The sequence below is a fragment of the Pristiophorus japonicus genome, chromosome 9 (assembly GCF_044704955.1).
Source record: "Pristiophorus japonicus isolate sPriJap1 chromosome 9, sPriJap1.hap1, whole genome shotgun sequence".
NCBI classification, from domain to species: domain Eukaryota; kingdom Metazoa; phylum Chordata; class Chondrichthyes; family Pristiophoridae; genus Pristiophorus; species Pristiophorus japonicus.
The window spans coordinates 165,633,315-165,648,154 of NC_091985.1; the positions used below are offsets into that span (position 1 = coordinate 165,633,315).

Consider the following 14,840-nt stretch of genomic DNA (forward strand, 5'->3'; position numbering starts at 1 on the left):
GGCTCTGGTCAGACCGTATTTTGAGTATACCTCTGGTCATCGAGACCCAAGGGAAAGTGCTGTTCAAGCACTGCAGGCAGTGCAGAGAAGCGTCACAAGGCTGATCCGCAGTGATTGAGTTTGAATTGTGAGGGAACACTGGAGAGATTTGGGCTTTAGCAAAGGAAGCACCGGGGAGTTGAGATTAGAGATATGTAAGGTAGTAAATTGTATGGGAACATATGAAGAAGAGCAGGCCATTCAGCCTCTTTAGCCTGTTCCACTATTCAATTAGATCATGGCTGAGCTCTACCTTAACTCCACCTACCCGCCTTGGTTGCGTAACCCTTACTACCCTTTCCTAACAAAAATCTAGCAATCTCATTTTTTGAAATTTTCAATCGACCTCAACAGCTTTTTGGGGGAAAGAGAGTCCCAGATTTCCACTACCCGCTGTGTGAAGAAGTGCTTTCTAACATCACCCCTGAACGGTCTGGCTCCAATTTTAAGGTTATGTCCCCTTGTTCTGGACTCTCCCACCAAAGGAAATAGGCTTCTCTCGATCTACTCTATCAAATCCTTTAATCGCCTTAAACACCTCTTAATTAGATTACCCTGAATCTTCTGGATAATTAGGTATGGACAAGGTCAATTATGTGGAAAGGCATAGAAATTACAGCACAGAATCTGGAATATTAATTTAATTAAACTCCAAGAGTAGAACAAGGACCACAGGTTCAAACAAGTAAAAGCGAAATGTAGGACCGATGTCAGGAATGTTCTTCACACAGGCAGTGATCAATATATTGAAGAGGCTCCTGGGATAGAGCAGTTGAGGTGAAAACCCTGGAGTCATTTAAGAAGCAATTGGATGCTGCAATGGGGGGAGGGTTACTGTAGGGTCAGTCTGAATGGATGAACTAGGATAGACCCAACAGCCTTCCTCATCTGTTAAACTATTTTGTAATCTTATACGCAGATACTATTGATTCCGAGGTATAATGTGGGTTGAATGAGATCACTGTTGCCAACGTGTGTTTTAGAACCTTCCACAGAATTTGGGTTCATAAGAATATTGCTACTATGAATTTTAGTTGCAAAGTGAACTTTGTAGCAAGCTGAACAGATTAGTTCCAGGCTGCGAGCCAATCAACACTGACCTACTCGATCAAGGCTTAGGGTTAATGGTGAATGTTGCAAGTACAGATTTAATTTCAACAAGAATAGCAGGTATGGTTGCAAGAATATAAGCAGTGAGTTGGGTTGAAGCCCTTTACCTTTTTCACACAGATGACGTACAACATTTGTAGCAACTCTGAAAAAGATAAAAGAGAAATGATTTTCTACTTTCAATATCAGACATTTGTTTAAACAGAGCCCAACAAATTAAAAATTCAGAATGTCTTTCTTCTTAAGCTAGCACCCAACAGTTCTATTTGTATCTGTGCATACCTTCCCACTTTTTGCATCATCTGTCACTGAGTAAACCATTTAACTATTCACTTTTAAAAACAGAAAATAAATCTCTTGATAACCAACGCACCATGTAACGAACTTGGTTTCATCTTGTGTTCCAAATCCAAATTTAACAATTATTGCTGCTTCCCTGTTCCAGTATCCATTAAATTTACGCTCAGTCCTGTCGTATTTACTGAGACTACGCTGCTTAAAGATAAATAAAATCTGTATTTGAACATCTCAATACTTCAAATAACAACTTTTTTACAAAAAAGGTAAATGGTACAAATCACAATATTAAATTTTTTTCCTTTGCTCACCTGCCATTCATTTCCCCCAGTATTGGTGTCTACCTCATGCCACATAGGGGATAGAAACATAGAAAATAGGTGGAGTAGGCCATTAAGCCCTTCAAGCCTGCACCACCATTCAATAAGATCATGGTTGATCATTCCCTCAGTACCCCTTTCCTGCTTTCTCTCCATACCCCTTGATCCCTTTAGCCGTCAGGGACATATCTAACTCCCTCTTGAATATATCCAATGAACTAGCATCAACAACTCTCTGCGGTAGGGAATTCCACAGGTCAACAACTCTCTGAGTGAAGAAGTTTCTCCTCATCTCAGTCCTAAATGGCCTACCCCTTATCCTAAGACTGTGTCCCCTGGTTCTGGACATCCCCATCATCGGGAACAGTCTTTCCGCATCTAACCTGTCCAGTCCCGTTAGAATCTTGTAAATTTCTGTGAGATCCCCTCTCATTCTTCTAAACTCCAGTGTATAAAGGCCCAGTTGATCCAGTCTCTCCTCATATGTCAGTCCCGCCAGCCCGGGGAATCAGTTTGGTGAACCTTCGCTGCACTCCCTCAATAGCAAGAACGTCCTTCCTCAGATTAGGAGACCAAAACTGAACACAATATTCCAGGTGAGGCCTCACCAAGGCCCTGTACAACTGCAATAAGACCTCCCTGCTCCTATACTCAAATCCCCTAGCTATGAAGGCCAACGTACCATTTGCCTTCCTCACCGTCTGCTGTACCTGCATGCCAACTTTCAATGACTGATGAACCATGACCCCCCAGGTCTCGTTGGACCTCTCCCTTTCCTAATCTGCCGCCATTCAGATAATATTCTTCCTTCATGTTTTTGCCCCCAAAGTGGATAACCTCACATTTATCCACATTATACTGCATCTGCCATGCATTTGCCCACTCACCTAACCTGTCCAAGTCACCCTGCAGCCTTTTAGCGTCGTCCTCCTCACAGTTCACACTACCACCCAGTTTAGTGTCATCCGCAAACTTGGAGATATTACACTCAATTCCTTCATCTAAATCATTAATGTATATTGTAAAGAGCTGGGATCCCAGCACTGGGTCCTGCGGTACTCCACTAGTCACTGCCTGCCATTCTGAAAAGGATCCGTTTATCCCGACTCTCTGCTTCCTGTCTGCCAACCAGTTCTCTATCCACGTCAGTACATTACCCCCAATATCATGTGCTTTGATTTTGCACACCAATCTCTTGTCAAAAGCCCACAACCCCCAGGATAAATCCCATATCTCCCCCTCTCCATTATTTTCAGCAGGAACAAGAGAGAGTGAGGCAATATCTACACGGAACTAGTTGATACCGTGAATACACCATGCCAACGGAAATAACAGATTATTAATAAAGCCACCAATTAAAATGGGATCATCATGTAACCCCACCAACATGTGGGATGACAATTTTGGACAGACTGGTAGGGCACCACAAGGCAGTAGAATGTAGAACCGTGCCTGAGATGCCCTACAATCTGACTTCCTAATTGCTACTGTGCCAATAATTTCTGAATACAGACTGCACTGTCCTGACGAAAACACCAAACCCGCGACCTCTACCACCTAGAAGGACAAGGGCAGCAGGCGCATGGGAACACCATCACCTCCAAGTTCCCCTCTAAGATCATATAACATCCTGACTTGGACATACATTGCCATTCCTTCATTGTCGCTGGCTCAAAATCCTGCAACTCCCTACCTAACAGTGCTGTGGGAGCACCTTCACCGCACGGATTGCAGCGGGTCAAGAAGGCGGTTCACCACCACTTTCTCAAGGGCAACCAGGGATGGGCAATAAATGCTGGCTCTGCCAGTGACGCCCACAACCCCCAGGATGAATTTTTCTTTAAATGCTTGCATTAAATCTCAGGCATTACTTTAGTATCCTAACTTTTGTATGTAAGACAGTATTGTGTAAACAGATTAGTAAAAGTGAAGTATGGTTGTTTACAGTTAAACACATAGCTCTGGAGCATGTCTAAACACAAAAGACCAAATTAATTTACATTTGTATTGTGCCAAAAATACATCTCTCCACCGCACCAATTGTTGTCTTTATTATCATATTGCAATGCTATATCTCTTTTTGCAAGGATCTGTAAAAGATGGAAGAGGGAGCATGTACTTCACAAAATAAAAAGGAAATTCGAGATCTGACGGAAAGCAGTGCAGGGTCACTAAGTGACAAGTTGGAAACATCCAAAGTGTTACTTGGAATTGGGAAACATTCCTGTCTGTCGAATCCAGAGTTCCCCTGAAGTTCTCTCATGTTTTCATAGTATCAGGGTACAGAAGGAGGCCATTGGGCCCATTGTGCCTGTGCCAGCTCTTTGAAAGAGCTTTCCAATTAATTCCACTCCCCCTGCTCTTTCCCCATAGCCCTGCAAATATTTCCTTTTCAACTATTTATCCAATTCCATTTTGAAAGTTACCCCTGGATCTTCGTGCACCATCCTTTCAGGCAGTGCGTTCCAGATGTTTTAATACTACTTTTCATTTAAATTTTACTGGTAACAGCTTCATGTCCAGAGGGTGCTGGACCCCGCACCCCCCCCCACCCTCCATCCCCAGAATAGGATTTCAGGCACATTGTTGGGACTATTACAGCCCTAAACACAACAATTTCTCTCAATCAACATGATACAGGTTGAACCTCCCGTATACGGAACCCTCGGGACCTGGCCTGTTCTGGAGGAGGGATTTTTTCGGACGAGGAGTGGTCACATTAAATTGGATGGTACAGGTACTGAACAAGGGGACATCGGGGCTGGCTGGTTTGGGGTTGGGAGTGCGGCAGAGAGATCGCGGGATCAGGCCAGCAACTGCGGGAGTCGGCAGCGAGGAAGAACTTCAATTTGTTCATGTCAGAGTTCTACACATGCGCCATCTGGTGGCCAGGAATGGTTCTGGTCGAGGGGTGGTTCTGGATAAGGGAATTCTGGATAAGGGAGGTTCAACCTGTATCGATATAATTTTAACTATGTGATTGAACAATAGTTGGCACACCCCAACTTTCTCACATGCACCCTCCCTCTCAAAGTTTATAACAACTTGTGAAATGCATCAAAAACACTCAGCCTCTCAAGCCCCACTAACTAAGCATACTGAGACGGTATGTCTGAAAATGTCTCACTCTCTTCATTAGTTTCTATCTCTCTGTGGGTCAGATTATTATTTAAATACTACAACAAAAATGTGCAACATAATCAAACAGAAAGGAGAACGCCACCAATATCTCCTTGAAACAAGTGAGGATCTTCACTTATGTGAAAGGCAGTTGTAAACAAGTAGCCACTTACCCTGTGCCTAGCGAGTGGCCCCAGATGTAGACTGAACTCTTACCACTCCTTGTTTTCAACCAATTGTAAGTGTAGATAGCATCTGTGGTCATGCCCCTCTCTGAGGGGGTCCCTTCGGAGTCTCCCCATCCTGGATTCAAGAGACAAATCAAAATCAAAAGAACCATTTCACAAACTTTCAGAATCTGATTTTGACATTGCTATCTTGCAAGATTCAAAACATAATGCCTTTTACTTCAAATAGTAAACCACTAAGTCCAAAGACACTCAAGTATTGCACTTTGTGAGCTGTTTTCTAGGATGCAGTTTTGTTCCAAATAGATCGTCACTATTCTTTGTATTTCCGCAACAAAACATAATTGTTATTCACAATAAAGTAACAGTGCTCAATAGGTGTGAAACAATATGAACTTTTACATAGTGCTAATTAATTCAACTGCATTTGCTGTATTAGTATATAGACTTTGGTTCGATGAATATTAAGAATAAATCATTAAATGCATTAGAGTAGGCTGTCGTGTGTATGCCAAAGAATGAATATATTCTTTTCCATCATATCATTACTGGTTCTTAAGGATTTTTTTGATCAGTAATGCCTCCAATTCCTGGGAAAAAAATTCTTCCAATCAGATTGTTATATATGCAGACTATAGATATACTCTCTGTGTAGTCACTGTATGGCTGCATAAGATGGAGACTTGTTTACCTGAAGTACTATCAATGAGGTTTACACTGTGTATATACTATGCTGGCACCTCTAGAGGGTGCAACTGGTGGAGACCAGGGTTTCCTACCCTGGTGGCAGGGGCTGTATAAAAGGGTAGCCACCATGCGGCTGCCTCACTCTGGAGTTACGAATAAAGGACCCAGGTCACTACAGTTTGAGTACAACACATTGCCTCGTGGAGTCATTCATAAGTACATTACAGACATAGCACAGATGCTATTCCAAATATGGTTTTTGCCTAGTGAAAATAGTACCCGAAATAAAAAATAAAATACCCAGAGCTACAAAGTATACAGATTATAGATGCTGTGAGGAAAGGTTCATACTACAAATTGCACACTCATATTTGTGGTCTACTTTGAAACTTGTGTGTACTGGAATGATGGATGTTGCAAACAACACAAGCCAAATAATAAAAAGCATCAACATTATTCTACATTGCCCCCTGCCCCCTGCCACCAACCCCCCCCCCCCAAAAAAAAAAAATTTTTAGAAATTTATTTTAAGCATCTGTAGGATACAGGACAGTCTGAGTGAGTGATGTAAAGTTGCCGCCTGAGGCTGAGAGGGAACACAGCAGTCTCGAAGGCTTCTTGGAGGGCTGTGGAAAAAGATATCCCATACCCACTCCACAGCATGGCATCAGCAAGGGAGGGGCGGTCTGATGTGAGGGAAGATGGGAGTATACCACATTCCAGTCCAGGTTATCACAACTTGCATTTATATACCAACGTAGTAAAACGCCACAAGACGCTCTATAGGAGCGTAATTGGACAAAAACTGACACCAAGCCAAAGGAAATATTAGGATGGGTGACTAAAAGCTTGATCAAAGAAGTGGGTTTGAAGGAGAATCTTAAAGGAGGAGAGCAAGGCGATGAGGCAGAGGTGTTCATGGAGGAATTTCCAGATCTTAAAGCCTAGACAGCTGAAAGCATGGCCACCAATAGTGGGGCGAAGAAAATCGGGGATGCATAAGTGGCCAAAGTTGGAGGAATGCAGAGTTCTCAGAGGTTTGTAGGGTCGAAGGAGGTTACAGAGATAGGGAGGGGCAAGGCCATGCAAGGATTTGAACACGAGTAGAAGAATTTTAAATCTGAGGCGTTAATGGGCCGAGAGCCAACTGCTAATGTTGTACCTTTGTTTAAAAAGGGAGAAAGGGATAGACTGAGTAATTACAGGTCAGCCAGCCTAACCGCAATGGTGGGAAAATTATTGGCAAAAATCCTGAGGGACAGGATAAATCTTCATTTGGAAAGACATGGATTAATCAAGGACAGTCAGCATGGATTTGTTAAAGGAAGGTCGTGTCTGATTAACTTGATTGAATTTTGAGAGAAGGTAATCAGGAGGGTCGATGAGGGCAGTGCATATGATGTAGTGTATATGGATTTTAGCAAAGCTTTTGATAAGGTCCCACATGGCAGACTGGTCACGAAAGTAAAAGCCCATGGGATCCAGGGCAAAGTGGCAAATTGGATCCAAAATTGGCTCAGATGCAGGAAGCAAAGGGTAATGGTTGATGAGTGTTTTTGTGACTGGTAGGCTGTATTTTCAGTTGGGTTACGCAGGGCTCAGTGTTAGGTCCCTTGCTTTTTGTGGCATATATCAATGATTTGATCTTGAATGTTGGGGGTATGATTAAGAAGTTTGCAGATGACACTAAAATAGGCTGTGTGGTTGATAATGAAAAGGAAAGCCGCGGACTGCAGGAAGATATCAATGTACTGGTCAGGTGGGCAGAACAGTGGCAAATGGAATTTAATCCGGATAAGTGTTGGGGAGGTCGAACAAGGCAAGGGAATACACATTAAATGGTACGACACTGAAAAGTGTAGAGGAACAAAGGGACCTTGGAGTGCAGGTCCACAGATCCACAATGGTAGCTGGTCAGGTAGATAAGGTGGTTAAGAAGGCATATGGAATACTTGCTTTTATTAGTCAAGGCATGGAATACAAAAGCAAGGAGGTTATGCTTGAACTGCATAAAACACTGGTTAGGCCGTAGCTGGAGTACTGCGGACAGTTCTGGTCATCACATTACAGGAAAGATGTGATTGCACTGAAGAGGGTGCAGAGGAGATTTAAAAGAATGTTGCCTGGACTGGAGAATTTTGGCTATGAGGAAAGATTGGAGATTATGGGTCTGTTTTCTTTGGAACAGAGGAGGCTGAAGGGAGACCTGATTGAGGTGTATAAAATTATGAGGGGCCTGGATAGAGTGGATGGGAAGGACCTGTTTCCCTTGGCAGAGAGGTCAACAACCAGGGGGCATAGATTTAAAGTAATTGGGGGGGGCTCAGAGGAGATGTGAGGGGAAATTTATTTTTCCAGAGGGTGGTGGGGGGGGGGGGGTCTTGAACTCACTGCCTGAAAATGTGGCAGAGTCAGGAACCCTCACCACATTAAAAAATACTTGGATGTGCACTTAAAGTGCCGTAACCTACAGGGCTACGGAGCAAGAGCTGGAAAGTGGGATTAGACTGGCTAGCTCTTGGTTGGCTGGCGTGGCCACGATGGGCTGAAATGGCCTCCTTCCATGCTGTAAATTTCCATGATTCTATAGCTCAGCGAGCACATGAGTGATTAGAGAGCAGGACCACAAGAATAATGATCCACCCCAATGACTCTACCAAATAAAGTAAACCAGCCACTGGGCACCCCATATAGATTATTCTCCACCCTACTAATGGTCATTGCCTCCAAAAGCTCTTGCTCCTGAAACATATTATATAAATCCAAATGATGCAAAGAGTGCCTTGGAAAAAGAGGACAATTATGAGTGGCTTTTTAGATTATTTCAAGATACTGGTTCTCACTTGGCATTTGACTGAGGATAAAGCCAGGCTATGTATCATGGGGTCTGGTGAGGGACTGCGCGAAAGGTGAGAATTATGGGCAGCCTGATTAAATGATTCCAAGAAATGTGTGAAACCTCTTGGCCTGGAGTTTCTGCTAGGTTGCACTGGTTTTTTCAGTGCAATTCGCCCGAAATCAGCCAAACGATCAAGGAATTTCAAGCGCAAATGATGTCCAGCACAAATCGAGTTTCCACGGCCTTTTCTGCTGAAAGCGGGCCTCGCCCACAAAACTGGCCATGCCCCCAGATTAAATTAATCGCCATGGCAAGTTTTTGCTAATTACGCCCGTTTGCAGCTCTATGGGGAGGCTGTTAAAATTAAGCTGGGTTTTTGTTTTAGATGTATGGACACTAATAGGCATATTTAAAAAGCTTTTTAATATTAATATTTATTCAGAGACTGACTACTGTGCACCAGTGAAATGAGTAAATAGTTCTGTATAGTTTTAGATTATTATTTAAAATCAGGTTACTCACAGGTGGTGGACTAGACACTGATGAAAATTGCTTATTTTTGGTGATAAACCCATTTTCAGCTGCACTAATAGAAACATAGAAAATAGCTGCAGGAGGAGGCCATTCGGCCCTTCGAGCCTGCACCACCATTCAATAAGATCATGGCTGATCATTCCCTCAGTACCCCTTTCCTGCTTTCTCTCCATACCCCTTGATCCCCTTCACCGTAAGAGCCATATCTAACTCCCTCTTGAATATATCCAATGAACTGGCATCAACAAGTCTCTGCGGCAGGGAATTCCACAGGTCAACAACTCTCTGAGTTGAAGAAGTTTCTCCTCATCTCAGTCCTAAATGGCCCACCCCTTATCCTAAGACTATGTCCCCTGGTTCTGGACTTCCCCAACATCGGGAACATTCTTCCCGCATCTAACCTGTCCAGTCCCGTCAGAATCTCTGAGATCCCCTCTCATCCTTCTAAACTCCAGTGAATAAAGGCCCAGTTAATCCAGTCTCTCCTCATATGACAGCCGAGCCATCCCTGGAATCAGTCTGGTGAATCTTCGCTGCACTCCCTCAATAGCAAGAACATCCTTCCTCAGACTAAGAGACCAAAACTGAACACAATATTCCAGGTGAGGCCTCAGTAAGGCCCTGTACAACTGCAGTAAGACCCCCCCCCTGCACCTATACTCAAATCCCCTCGCTATGAAGGCCAACATACCATTTGTCTTCTTCGCTGCCTGCTGTACCTGTGTGCCTACTTTCAGTGACTGATGAACCATGACACCCAGGTCTCGTTGCACCTCCCCTTTTTCTAGTCTGATAATATTCTGCCTTCGTGTTTTTGCCCCCAAAGTGGATAACCTCGCATTTATCCAAATTATACTGCATCTGCCATGCATTTGCCCACTCACCTAACCTGTCGAAGTCACCCTGCAGCCTCTTAGCGTCCTCCTCACAGCTCACACCGTCACCCAGTTTAGTGTCATCTGCAAACTTGGAGATATTACATTCAATTCCTTCATCTAAATCATTAATGTATATTGTAAAGAGCTGGGGTCCCAGCACTGAGCCCTGCACCACTCCACTAGTCACTGCCTGCCATTCTGAAAAGGACCCATTTATCCCGACTCTCTGCTTCCTGTCTGCCAACTAGTTCCCTATCCACGTCAGTACATTACCCCCAATACCATGTGCTTTGATTTTGCACACCAATCTCTTGTGTGGTACCTTGTCAAAAGCCTTTTGAAAATCCAAATACACCACATCCACTGGTTCTCCCTTGTCCACTCTGCTAGTTACATCCTCAAAAAATTCGAGAAGATTCGTCAAGCATGATTTCCCTTTCATAAATCCATGCTGACTTGATCCGATCCTGTCACCGCTTTCCAAATGTGCTGCTATTTCGTCCTTCATGATTGATTCCAACACCTTCCCCACCACCGATGTCAAGCTAACCGGTCTATAATTACCCGTTTTCTCTCTCCCTCCTTTTTTAAAAAGTGGCGTTACATTAGCTACCCTCCAGTCCATGGGAACTGATCCAGAGTCGATAGACTGTTGGAAAATGATCACCAATGCATCCACTATTTCTAGGGCCACTTCCTTGAGCACTCTGGGATGCAGACTATCAGGCCCCGGGGATTTATCGGCCTTCAATCCCATCAATTTTCCTAACACAATTTCCCGCCTAATAAGGATATCCTTCAGTTCCTCCTCCTCACTAGACCCACTGTCCCTTAGTACATTCGGAAGGTTATTTGTACCTTCCTTCATGAAGACAGAACCGAAGTATTGGTTCAATTGGTCTGCCATTTCTTTGTTCCCCATTACAATTTCACCTGAATCAGACTGCAAGGGACCTACGTTTGTCTTCACTAATCTTTTTCTCTTCACATGTTTATAGCAGCTTTTGCAGTCAGTTTTTATATTCCCTGCAAGCTTCCGCTCGTACTCTATTTTCCCCCTCTTAATTAAACCCTCTGTTGAATTCTAAATTTCTCCCAGTCCTCAGGTTTGTTGCTTTTTCTAGCCAATTTATATGCTTCTTCCATGGCTTTAACACTATCCTTAATTTCCTTTGTTAACCACGGTTGAGCCACCTTCCAAGTTTTATTTTTACTCCAGACAGGGATGTACATTTGTTGAAGTTCATCCATGTGATCTTTAAATGTTTGTCATTGCTTATCCACCGTCAACCCTTTTAGTATCGTTTGCCAGTCTATTCTAGCCCATTCACGCCTCATACCGGCGAAGTTAAGTTCAGTTAAGTTAAGTTAAGTTTCCTTAAGTTCAGGTCCCTTGTTTTCGAATTAAACTTTGTCACTCTCCATTTCAATAAGGAATTCTACCATATTATAGTCACTTTTCCTCAAGGGGCCTCGCAGAACTAGACTGCTAATAGCCCCTTCTCATTACACAATACCCAGTCTAGGATGGCCAGCTCCCTGGTTGGTTCCTCAACATAGTGGTCTAGAAAACCATTCCTAATACACGCCAGGAAATCCTCCTCCACCGCATTGCTACCAGTTAGGTTAGCCCAATCAATGTGTAGATTAAAGTCGCTCATGATTACTGCTGTACCTTTATTGCACACATCCCTTATTTCTTGCTTGATGCTGTTCCCAACCTCACTAATACTATTTGGTGGTCTATACACAACACCCACTAGCATTTTCAGCCCTTTGGTATTCCGCAGCTCCACCCATACCGATTCCATATCATCCAGGCCAATGTCCTTCCTTACAATTGCATTGATTTCATCTTTAACCAGCAACGCCACCCCGCCTCCTTTTCCTTTCTGTCTATCTTTCCTAAATGCTGAATACCCTTGGATGTTGAGTTCCCAGCCTTGGTCCCCCTGGAGCCATGTCTCCGTGATGCCAATCACATTGTATCCGTTAACTGCTATCTGCGCAGTTAATTCATCCACCTTATTCCGAATACTCCTCACATTGGAGGCACAGAGCCTTCAGGCTTGTTTTTTTAAACACACTTTGATTTTTAACACATCTCGGTCCTAAATGGCTTCCCCTTATCCTTAGACTGTGACCCCTGGTTCTGGACTTCCCCAACATCGGGAACATTTTTCCTGCATCTAACCTGTCCAATCCCGTCAGAATTTTGTATGTTTTTATGAGATCCCCTCTCATTCTTCTAAATTCCAGTGAATATAAGCCTAGTCAATCCAATCTTTCTTCATATGTCAGTCCTGCCATCCCGGGAATCAGTCTGGTGAACCTTCGCTGTACTCCCTCAATAGCAAGAATGTCCTTCCTCAGATTAGGAGACCAAAACTGTACACAATATTCAAGATGTGGCCTCACCAAGGCCCTGTACAACTGCAGTAAGACCTCCCTGCTCCTGTACTCAAATCCTCTTGCTATGAAGGCCAACATGCCATGCCTTCTTCACCGCCTGATGTAACTGCATGGCAACTTTCAATGACTGATGTACCATGACACCCAGGTCTCGTTGCACCTCCCCTTTTCCTAAACTGTCACCATTCAGATAATATTCTGCCTCCCTGTTTTTGCCACCAAAGTGGATAACCTCACATTTATCCACATTATACTGCATATGCCATGCATTTGCCCACTCACCTAACCTATCCAAGTCACCCTGCTGCCTCTTAGCATCCTCCTCACAGCTCGCACGGTCACCCAGCTTAGTGTCATCTGCAAACTTGGAGATATTACATTCAATTCCTTCGTCCAAATCATTAATGTATATTGTAAATAGCTGGGGTCCCAGCAGTGAACCTTGCGGTACACCACTTGTCACTGCCTGCCATTCTGAAAAGGACCCTTTTATTCCTACTCTTTGCTTCCTGTCTGCCAACCAGTTGTCTATCCACATCAATACGTTACCCCCAATACCATGTGCTTTAATTTTGCACACTGATCTCTTGTCAAAAGCCTTTTGAAAGTCCAAATACACCACTAATAAAACTGAACCAGGTCACCAATCTTAAATATATCAGCGAATATTTTTTATACAATTTTTAAAAAACATTCTAAAACGCTGCCCAATTGCGCTTGTTCATGCAAGATTTTACATGAACAAGATTTTACGTTTGCCGATATGCAAATGAGTTTGAGTGGAACATTGAGCAAGAAATTAAATTCTAAAAACTAGCACAATTTTGAGTGCAATTTGCGCCCAGTTTGCTGATTGCACCTAAAATGGAAGCGCTACTCTTAATGTCTCCTATTCCCTTATGGCTACGTACATAAGTAACATAAATCACAGAATAAGAGCCAGCTGGTCCACTGACTTCCTTGCTCAACATATTTAATTCTCCGAGGAAGAAGAATACCAATCGATAAAACTTCCAAGATAAGAAAACTCTTTCCCACACAAAGGGCCCAAGTTTCCACATGATTTGCGCCTGATTTTTAGGAGCAACTGGTGGAGAACGGACTATCTTAGAAATCGCAATTCTCCACATTTTTTTTTCTGCAGTTCTAGTCAGGTAGAACAGTTCTACTTTGGAACAGAATTTTTTCTTCAAAAGGGGCCGTGTCCGGCCACTGACGCCTGATTTCAAAGTTTCCACAGTGAAAACGTATTCCAAACTAAGTTAGAATGGAGCAAGTGAAGATTTTTGTAGAACTGAAAAAACCTGTTCTACACATTAAAAAATCAGGCGCAGGTTACAAATTAGGCGTCCAGAACGAGGTGGGGGGGGGGGGGGAAGGGAAGTCATTAAATTCTACAATAAATCCTTATTTATACTTCTACAAATATTATACAAATAAATCCAACCTGAATAAACATTTATAAGCAAAGAAAAGATTAAATAAACCATCTTCCTACCTGTGGGAAAATGCTGCAATCAGCCTGAGGCGCCCGTTCTTCCCGCGGGGGGGGAAAGGAGGTGCCCGTTCTTCCCGCCGGGGGGGGGGGCAGTGAGAAGGCTGCAAGTGCTGATGGCAATGTGCTTTTATTAAAAAAATGTTCAAAAATTAAACAGCTACAAAGAACTACAAAAATGGCCGAGTGCCAATGTTTTTTTCACACTGAGCATGTGCGAACGCTCCAACGCGCACGCGCAGTGTTGCCGGCAGGAAAAAAACTAATTTAAATAGTACCCGCCCCCTCCCACTTACAAAATCGGCGCAAGTGTAGGCTCCGCCCCCCCTGGGCGCCACGCCAGGCAGACAAGGAGCTGCAGAACGCTCCAGAATCGCAAGTTTTTTTTTAGGCGCCGTTTTAGGCGCGAAAAACAGGCGCCCAGCTCGGAGGGGCCCCCGTTTTTTATTGTGTGGAAACTTGGGCCCAAAATAATAAAATATTTCCAAATTCTGGATAGCTCTCCGATATCATATGCTATATTTTTCAAACCAGAATAGATGTACTGTATTCCAAAGGTTCCAGCTAGACCGGAAACATTCTAATGCATAGAATACTGACCATCTGTAAATCTCTTTAAAATCTTCAGTCTCTGTTACAGTCCATTTTCTTCAAAATAAGTTAATTATAGAACCATAGAATATTACAGCACAGGAGGCTATTCGGCCCATCGAGTCTGTGCGGCTCTTCTGAAGAGCAATCTAGTTAGTTCCACTTCCCTGCTCTTTCCCCATATCCCTACAATTTTTTCTCTTTCAAATATTTATCCAATTTCCTTTTTGAAACCTTCGACTGAATCTGTTTCCACCACCTTATCAGGCAGTGTTTTCCAAATCCTAACCACTCGTTGCGTAAAAAGTTTTCTTCATGCCGCCTCTGGTT

The 14,840-nt window shown here is 43.4% G+C and overlaps 1 protein-coding gene across 2 annotated transcripts in view; it reads right to left on the reverse strand.

Moving 5' to 3' along the window:
- The window catches only part of abhd12 (abhydrolase domain containing 12, lysophospholipase), a 182,851-nt gene that overhangs the window by 49,901 nt on the left and 118,110 nt on the right, over positions 1-14,840 (reverse strand). For both annotated transcript variants that reach the window (XM_070890049.1, XM_070890050.1), the window contains 2 exons: positions 5,060-5,189; positions 1,257-1,294 (listed from right to left, as the gene is read on the reverse strand). In XM_070890049.1, coding sequence (XP_070746150.1) covers positions 1,257-1,294; positions 5,060-5,189 — 168 coding nt within the window. The remainder of the gene's footprint in view (positions 1-1,256; positions 1,295-5,059; positions 5,190-14,840) is intronic.